Source organism: Semicossyphus pulcher, unplaced genomic scaffold (assembly GCF_022749685.1).
Source record: "Semicossyphus pulcher isolate SPU_LCO1_2020_fin unplaced genomic scaffold, fSemPul1.0.p SCAF_8, whole genome shotgun sequence".
NCBI classification, from domain to species: domain Eukaryota; kingdom Metazoa; phylum Chordata; class Actinopteri; order Labriformes; family Labridae; genus Semicossyphus; species Semicossyphus pulcher.
In genome coordinates this window covers 6,018,481-6,027,930 of record NW_027211759.1, presented here as the reverse complement: position 1 = coordinate 6,027,930, position 9,450 = coordinate 6,018,481, and the positions used below count along the sequence as shown (strand labels likewise).

The 9,450-nt window shown below is 40.7% G+C and overlaps 1 protein-coding gene across 3 annotated transcripts in view; it reads left to right on the top strand.

The window, feature by feature from the left end:
• Window positions 1-179: 179 nt before the first annotated feature.
• Window positions 180-9,450, top strand: part of cep290 (centrosomal protein 290) — a 45,875-nt gene continuing 36,604 nt past the window's right edge. For 2 of the 3 annotated variants that reach the window (XM_069686180.1, XM_069686179.1), the window contains exons 1-12: window positions 180-582; window positions 1,713-1,790; window positions 1,884-1,953; window positions 2,053-2,099; window positions 2,627-2,761; window positions 3,056-3,109; window positions 4,441-4,587; window positions 4,845-5,027; window positions 5,268-5,357; window positions 8,192-8,314; window positions 8,846-8,866; window positions 9,004-9,112. In XM_069686180.1, the coding sequence (XP_069542281.1) occupies window positions 472-582; window positions 1,713-1,790; window positions 1,884-1,953; window positions 2,053-2,099; window positions 2,627-2,761; window positions 3,056-3,109; window positions 4,441-4,587; window positions 4,845-5,027; window positions 5,268-5,357; window positions 8,192-8,314; window positions 8,846-8,866; window positions 9,004-9,112 (1,168 nt within the window). In that variant the 5' untranslated portion in view covers window positions 180-471. The remainder of the gene's footprint in view (window positions 583-1,712; window positions 1,791-1,883; window positions 1,954-2,052; window positions 2,100-2,626; window positions 2,762-3,055; window positions 3,110-4,440; window positions 4,588-4,844; window positions 5,028-5,267; window positions 5,358-8,191; window positions 8,315-8,845; window positions 8,867-9,003; window positions 9,113-9,450) is intronic. The other variant, XM_069686181.1, reaches the window with a different exon arrangement.

Here is a 9,450-nt window from a genome sequence, read left to right as displayed (position 1 = left end):
GGTTACCGCACCAGTTAGACGCTTGCTAAACTATACATGGTGATGTTTTTTGCAAACTCAAGTCTACGCTATTATTACCAATTGCGTTTAATCAGTACTATTTGATAAAGTTATACCCGCTTAGTCTCTGCAGTTTGGTAAAGTTCCATTCAAGGACCCACTCGTCGCTTTTTACTACTTTTATTTCTCGTGGGCTAGCTTTGTTAGCTAACTGGCACTGTAAGTTGTCAGTGGTAACTATGGTGGTAACCTAGCAGCAAAAGCGTCTCGTCATGGAAATCTTATGGTGGTTATTTAGTGTAATCTTAACCGAAAACATCTGGCAAATTTGCTAAGCGAAATCAAACGTAAAAAAAATACATTTTGGTGTAAACGTTAAACTTATATACCACAGATTCCAGGCAACAAAAATGAGATAGCTAACTAAGCTAAAACTAATATTGAGTAGCAATTTACTTCCTAAAACACGCTATGGCCGAGATGCCAGCTGCTCTTGAGTGGGATACAGTTATGAGACTTGATCCAGAGACCCTCGGCAATGAGGAAGCCCAGCTGAACGAGGTCTTCGACATGTTCATGAAGGTAATTGTCTAAACTTCATACCTGCATTGGTTATATTGCGCCTTAAACTTTGGCCAATCACAGCACCTCTCTGGCTTTAGATGACTTGGTAGTGCTGTGTTTATAGCTAAGGCTACTGTACTGCTAATCTGAAATGACTGTTATCTGTCAACGGTGCATTGGCAATGTCAGCAGAATGTATTTGTTTTGCTTTGTCTGACAACTTTTTGTGTCGCCATGGTTGACCTGCATTTTTACTGTTATATCTTAATGTATGCGGATTTGTTAGGGATGCACGATATTGGAATTTTTGCCAATATCCGATATACTGATATTTTCCAACCCTTTTTGCCGATTTCAATCCCAATATATTTGGCCCATGTTTTTTTCCACCTAATTCCTAAGAACATCAAGTCTCCCCTGTAGTGGAATTAATATCATGCCTACCCTTATTGTAGTGTCCCACTGGCAGGTACAGAAATAATATAATACAGTGCTGTTTGAAACGTACACATTCACTGGGCAATGTCAGAAAAATATTTAAACTTAGGTTATAATACAAAATGCCCTATTTATTTGTATGTAACATTTTCTTTTAAATAAAACTGTAATATTCATACAACTTAGACAGGCTTGGATGATGCTCTTCCTGAGACAATCCTGACAATAGCCACACCTAGGGCAAACTTTACCTATTGCTCAGAACAAATCCATATAATGAAATTAAACTTGCTGTCTGTTTCGTAAACTTTAAAAAACTGCATACCGCAGACATCTTGACCTGCACCCCTCTTCACGCTTGACGGAAAAGGCGAGGTGCAGGCAGTGCGCGTGCACATTTGAGCCGAGTTAATGTTGTAGCGTTACATCAAGCTTTGTTAGGGAATCATCAAGCATTTAGGCATAATCAAAGCACTGTTTTATCAGCGGAAAATATCTGCCAATGCCAATATGTCATTTTCAATCTACAGATACCGATAACGTGCCGATAATGTTGTGCATTCCTAAGATTTGTTGTAAGTGCTGTCATCCAAACTTTAGTCTGTTGAAGGAAAACTTAATTTAATGCTACAGGAAATGATTTTATTCTCACTTTGAATGACTATGCATCTCTCTGTTTTTCTTTTTAAACAATTTTTTTCCCCATGCAGGCTGAAGAATGGCTGGTGAAGGATAAAACTCCAGAGGACATTATTCAAGTCCTCAGAGTATTTCAGAGCCTGTTGAAGGTGTTCTTTCTTGTTATCACTATTTTCAGTTGCCTCCTGACAATTTATGTTTCTACTTTAAAACGAAATTGCCTTCTCCTTTCTGATTGTTAGATGAAGGAACAGGAAATTGCTCTTACCTCTGACTTCATAAACAAAATTGTTTCAGAGTCTAATGAAAAAGGTAAGTACAAAGATAAAGTTTAGTAGTCAAAATGTCGTTTCAGTTTTGCAAGCACATAGCAGTGTTATTTACATGTTGATTATATCTTCTGCAATGTAGAAAAGGAACACCGTGAGAAGGTGTCTAAGCTGGAAAAAGAGAGTAAGGTAATGCTTTTTACCATATTTTTCTGGCATATCTGCACATTTGGATTTATGTTAGTCATTAGGTTTTCTTTCTCACTGGGACTACAGCCAATACAGATTTAAATGAGGAAAAAAAACATTGAAGTGTAATGTGACTGGAAACCACCCTTGTTGTTGCTTTACTTCCGGCAACAACAACAACTTCCGTCCAAATCTTTAAGCCAATCATAAGGGACAACCCCAGCTACAAAGGGATTAGTTGTGTGGATGACAACTACTAAGAAGATTACAGCTAATTCCTTGCTCAGCCATTACTTCTAGTTTCACCGTGATTATTACATTTAAATTTTAAAAGGTTTTATGTAATCAGAATTTACACTACCTCAGTTGACTGCACTAAGACAAAGGCAATCCTTGTTTGAGGACTTGTTAAATGTGTGTACATATATTAGTGCTGGGAACAGATGGAGGTGATGTGAGACTGAGAGGTTTCCTGGTGGGGGTTGTTTGGGTGTTAATATGTCTTGTTTCCGGTCCACACGGCTCAGCACACCGGCACAGGGCGAGACACCCGCTTTCTGAGAGATGAGATTCGGCAGCTTGAGACCCAGCTGGAGCAGAGTGAGAAAGAGTTGACCCTGTGCAAGAAAGAAATGGGAAAAGAAAAGGAAACCAACAAGGAGGTATGAGTATGATATTCATAGTTACGATGCATACAGTAACAAAGGACGATGGGTCCTTGGATGACCTACAGGTATTAGTTAACTTGTTGGTACGCACCGTGCTGGTGTGTTCTTAGTACATCGTGTTGAGAATGTTTTTGTCCTTGGAAGTTACTCATTTAAAAAATAGGCAAATGGGTTTTATTGAGCTGAAACTATTTATTTTTAATTAACATATGTAACTAATATTCCTTAAACAGCCATCTGGTTAAATCAATCAAATTATGTTTTGTGCATTTTGTTCTGTTTTCCTAGTTGCTTGCACAAGCAGAGGCGGCAGAGGATGAGGTCAAAAAGCTGAAAAGAGAGGTACATAGCTGCTGGCATTACACCACACAGAACATAAAGACCTTTTTTTATTCATCACCCCATCCTTATTCATTACACCATCTATTCCTCTGCCCGGCTCAGACTACAGGAGTTTGAAAATCCTAAATGGTTTGAAATTACGTTGCGTCATGCACATAAGGATACATTTCCCAGATGTTCTTCCCTTTAATCTTAAACACGCAAGATCGAAAAATAATAAGCAACTGACACAGTGCTTTAGTAAGACTTTGCAGCGTGACAAACACAAAAGGCTCAATGAATCTGGAAGGAAGAATGGTCAACAGGGGTTTTCTATTCTACAGCAAATACTGGCACTGTTATTTTAACTGTCAGTTTGACTATCTGTCAGATATGGTATGCTAGCATTTGCCACAAGTGCTATAATGTTAATTTACACTTGGGAACATTAGCTCCTTTTACACACACAGTTCAGGGCAGGATTATTACGCCTCTGTTACTCTTCTGTGTAAAACGCACGGAGGTGGAATTATGGGGCGAAGTCGTTCCACCTCTGAGCCGGCATCGAAAGCTGTAACAGAGGCGAGATGGCGTCTGTGTAACTGTGTGACTTTTCTTCTTCTTTCTCTTTTTGTCTCTCATTGGCTACTGTGGTCCCGCGTAGAAACTGATGAAACGATTCAGAATTGAAATCCTAAATATCAAACAAAGATTATTTTTTTGTATTTTACCTTTATTATATAGGAAAGCTGAAGAGAGACAGGAAATGTGGGGAGTAGAGAGTGGGGGATGACATGCACCAAATGATTGGCAGACCAGGAGTCAAGCCCGCGATCAGTGCGTCGAGGACTGTAGCCTCTATACATGGGGTGCCTGCTCTACCAACTGAGCTAAACAAGCATCCCCTGAATATCAAACTTGTTTAATAGTATCAATGAGTCTGCGCGGCATTTTCGAGGTTTAAGACTGAATCTATAAAGCCTTCACACTACCGGATCATCTGGGCCAAACATCGAAACCAACCTAGGTCCTAGACCAGATTTCTCCTCCAATTTTCTAGAGGGAGGAATTGGACCAAAATTCCTGTAGTCTAGACCTGGCATTTCTTCCTTTCAAACTTTTGTAGTCCCATGTTTTCATATGAATGCTTTCTAAACCTTCATTACCTCTCTACATCTCTTTCTTTTTCATTATTTAAGATAAAAAAGCTTAAGAAAACGGTAAGAAATATAGGTAACGAAGTAAACAGTGTTTGTTAGTAAATGTAGTGTCTCTAGTGTAGCGTATGACCATAGGACAATAGATCCCATTCCTGTTTCGGGACTTATTCTGTCCTTGCTGCACCATGGCAGAACGAGCAGCTCCAGCAGGATGTGGACTTCTATCGAGGAGAGCTGGACCAGAAGGAGCTAGTACCATCTAGAGACGAGAACGCAGAGACCCAGAAAAAGCTCAACTTGGCCAACCGCCAGCTCTACCAGTGCTTGGAAGACCTTCAGGTATTTCTATTACACCATCTTGTGGACGAGGTAACAGACCGTTATTTGGTAAGCCTTGCAATATTAGTTCTGTAGTCTTTAAGGAGCACAGAACCTTCAAGGCCTTTGGGAAAGGAAAAACACTATACCTATATCTGCCAATCAAAACATGCTGGATCAATTGGGTTTTGATTAATCCTTTAACTTCAAGCTGTTGGTGTTTGTCTCATTCACTTGCTTTTATTACATGCTCTTTTTAACACATTTGATCTCACCAGCGCGCCGATGACGACAACTCGCACCTAAAAACACAGAATGAGCAGATGCAGAAAAGTCTGGAGGAGTCTGTGAAGGAGATGGAGAAGATGACAGACGAGTACAACAAGATGAAGATTGTCGTGCAGCAGACGGACTCCATTATGGACCAGCTCAGGAAAGAGAGGGATCACGCAAAGCTACAAGTAAAGACCCCCCTAGACTGAACTGCTTTTCCTTTTTGTATTATTTTCTCTTAATAAGTCTGTGGGGGGCTTGGAGACAAAGTGCTCATGCTAAGATGAGTTACCTGACACCATTTATCTCTTCCCTGTAAGGTTATCACAAACCTGAACCGCATTATCTTCAAAAAAGACTGCAGTCTTAAAGCTGTCGTGTTTTATTATTACGCTGAGTTAGGCATCTCTGTTTGTTTTTATTTGCAGGTTAGAGAGTTAACAGATAAGGTTCATAGCATGACCGAAGAGGATGGCCCGATAATGGCGGCAGTCAACTCCAAAGTGGAGGAGTGGAAGGTGGGTGTGAATCAAATGTCTTCAACTCAAAAAGGGCTCCTCTTTTTCCTTTTATGTTAGATGTAGTTTCAAGACAAATGCAATAAAGATAAGAGAGACGAATGTAGGAACTTAATGCCAACTCATGAACCTTTGTATGATCTCATAAGCCCAGTGTTTTGTCAGGAACCAGAGTGTAAAGCCCTTTTTATACTGACATCATAAGATAACATCATCCTTTATTGAACCCCAGAGGGGAAATGCAGGCACTGCAGCAGTACAAAGACAGAAAAGCAAGTCAGTAAATGCAGTATAAAAATAAGAATAGATAAAAATACGAGGTATATACAACTGTTAAACAAGTAGGAGTTATGGGATAAAGGGACATGGATATGGTGCACTAATAAAGATGGCCAATAAATACAGTGTTGTATATTATAGTATGTATATGTATATAATGTAGTAGTAGAAAATGTAATATAAGGTAAAATTGCAATTATATAGTATAATATAGTATAGTGTAATAGATATAATATACAGTATGGTATTGATAATGATGATAATATATGTATAATATAGGGATGCACGATACTGGATGTTATGCCGTTATCCGATATGCCGATATTTTACAACTCATTTATCCGATTACCGATACCGATATTTTTTTCCCGCACACCTAATTGCAGAGATCATCAACTCTCTTCTGTATTGGAATTAGAGTGCAGTATAATGGTGATACTCTTATCACATTTGTCGGTCGGGGTGACGGGTCTTGAGATGGTTCATCAAGTTTGTAGTGTTGAAAGACTTTGCCTTGGCTCCTCCTCACATCACCGAAGCTGAGCAGTCATTGCAAACAGCAGTTTTGCTCTCTATTTTGGACACTTTGAAAAACTTCCACACCACGGACATTTTGGCTTCTAACTCTCTCATGCTGCAGGTAGACACATGTGATGTCATCACGCTGCGCCACGCAGGTCTTCTTCGCGCCGGGGACATTGTGCCGAGGTCGGGCATTTAATCAAGTATGCAGCAGCCCATTATTTTATCGGTTAATTATATCGGCAGATATCGGCGTGTTTGCCGATATCCGATAGTTAATTTTTAAGCCAATATCGGCCGATACCGATAACATGCTGATAATATTATGCATCCCTAGTATAATAATAATGTATATTACAGCAGCAATACTAGAATATAATATCCTGTATAGTATACTATACTATATAACAGTAACAGTACTAATAATTTGATATAGTGCAGTATGATAGGGAGGTAAGAAGTAATTATATGCAATAAGCTCCAAAAAAGATCTGCCATTACACTTGTTTTGCTTTTTTGTAATGAACCAGACAATGCTGTCTTATAAATGGGAGCAAAACAAGTTGTATGAGTGATCGACAGATTGGTGTCACACAAGCAAACACACACACACAGCCCTGCCCTGTCCTGCCACCCACCTCGGCTCTGTTTCTACTTCCACCACTAAATGAATAGTGGAACACCCACACAGTCTTCACACCTTTTATACATTATTCATGGCAGGATAACAGCATAACATTCATGCCTCGAAGCGACTGTGAACTTAGAGTGGTGCCCTTAAAGCCTCCCTGCTCTCATGGGAGTACTTTCTGAAAACAAAGTATGTGGGGGAAGTATCATTTATTAACCAGCGGCATTCCACACGGCTTTTACAACTTGTGTACAGAGTAAATAAGCCTCAAAGATACTCTCGACAAAACAATTAATTGCCTTTATTATCACAGCATTGCCATCCATCTATCCATTATCTATAATCCTATCCAGGGTCGCGGGAGAGGAGAGCCTATCTCAGCTGTCATTGGGAAAGAGGCGGGTACACCCTAGAGAGGTCACCAGTCAATCGCAGGGCTGACACATAGAGACAGACAACCTTTCATGCTCACACTTACACTTTTAGAGTCACCAGTGAACCTAACGAGCATGTCTTTGGACTGTGGGAGGAAGACGGAGTACCCGGCGAGAACCCACGCATGCACGGGGGGAACATGCAAACTCCACACAGAAAGGCCCACCGTCTAGCTGTGAGGCAACAGCGCTAACCACTGCACCACTGTGGCTTCCAGTTAAATTCAGAATTCATTTTAAGGTCATTGTTTTCATGTATAAAGCCCTGCATGATCCGGCACCTGTGTATATCTCAGACCTGCTCCATCCCTACATCCCCTGTAGATCCTTCAGGTCTTCTGACCAGGGTCTACTTGTCATCCCTCGTGTCCGACTGAAAACTAAGGGTGATCGTGCCTTGGAAGTTGTAGTTCCAACACTATGGAACAATCTGCCTATGTAAATATGCTCTGCAGTTTCTACTGACGCTTTTAAAAAGCAGCTTAAGACACACCTTTTCAAATTGGCCGTTGATCATCTCCTGTAATTTTGCACATTTGTAGTCTTTCTCTGTTCATTTTTATTTAAGATTGTTATTACTGTTACTGTGGCTGCACGGTGGTGCAGTGATTAGCGCTGTTGCCTCACAGCTAGAAGGTCAGCGTGTTCCCCTCGTGCATGCATGGGTTCTCTCCGGGTACTCCGGCTTCCTCCTCATGCTCATTAGGTTTATTGGTGACTCTGTGATCGTGAAAGTTTGTCTGTCTCTGTGTGTCTCTGTGATTGACTGGCGACCAGTCCAGGGTGTACATCGCCTCTCGCCCAATGACAGCTGGGATAGGCTCCAACCCCCCTCCATACAGTTATTGTAACATATTGTTTTTGTGGCGGTGGTGTTTTGTGAAGCACTTTGTGACTTTGCTCTGTGAAAGGTGTTATACCAAATAAAGGTATCATTATTATTATTATTATCTTTTCCTCTCACATAGAGAGTCCTCTCTGGAAAGGATGATGACATTTTGGTGTACCAGCAGATGATCCGTGATCTGAGGGAGAAGCTGCGCTCAGCCCAGCTTGACGAGGACAAAAGCAACATTCTTGCCTTGCAGCAGGTGGGGTGGTTTATGTCTATACATGTAGACTAATTTGATTAGACTAAAATGAACACTAAATTAAAGCGCCATGCATTAAAGAAACTGGTTCTACTTATATACCCGTGGATTTAATCAGGTTTAGGAGTAGCTTGCATCCCTAATTGGCTACTGATGTTAAAAGAGCATTTTCCGACTTCATTCCCAACATGCTTCCAATTAGTTGTGAAAAAAGCAGCATCATATGTGGTGTTGTGGCAAATGTCAAAGAAGCTTTGAATAACCATGGCTCCAGATATAATCATTCTATACCCATGATACTTAAACATTCAAGCTGGAAGTCCTAATTGCAACGTGCAAAGGGTTAGTTAGTGTTTATTGTGTCACATACCGTTGTTTGTGTCCACGTGAGCAGGAAAATCCTGACCCGGAGGTGATTGTCAGTTCATGTTTTTCCAACTGTCTATCAGTTTTCCTACTTTCTCTCTCTGCCTCGTTTTGTTTCATCAACCTGTCCTCCCTTCCATCTCGCTCTTGTTGTCCTGGGCAAAGGTCATATATGAGCTCTGCACTGTAAGTTTCATCACGTGCCTCTTTTCCTTACCCTACCTAACATTTCATTTCACGATGACGGTGCCCGCTAATTCAGTGTGCCACAGCTCTGCTGGTCATTAATTCTCCTCTTTTCAAATTGCTGATCAATGTTGAAGGCCATCCAAGAGAGGGATAATCTAATCAAGATGCTGAGTGAGCAGGTGGAGCAGTACACGAGGGAAATGGAGAAGCACACCCTGCTCATTGAAGAGCTAAAAGGCAAAGGTAGGTTGAGATTCCTGATTGAAGAGTACTGTGAGGAACTCGGGGTGTCCAATGCGTTCTTAACAGTCAAACTCGTATGTTTGTTGAGTTGCCATGGTGGTCTAGTCAGGTTAAAATAGAGCCAGTTTCGTGACACTGTGAACTCTACATACCTCCCTTACCCATTAATCTCACTTTGTAGTACAGCTCTGAACTCAGCTGCCCTATCTATCAGTAGATCCACCCTAAAATGCCAGTATGGTCTTTATCCCATCCATATGTCAATGTCAGTCTTCTGCTAAATAAAGTTTAAACCATAGCTAATGGGTTATTGGGGCTCTTTTAATAAATTCTGTTTA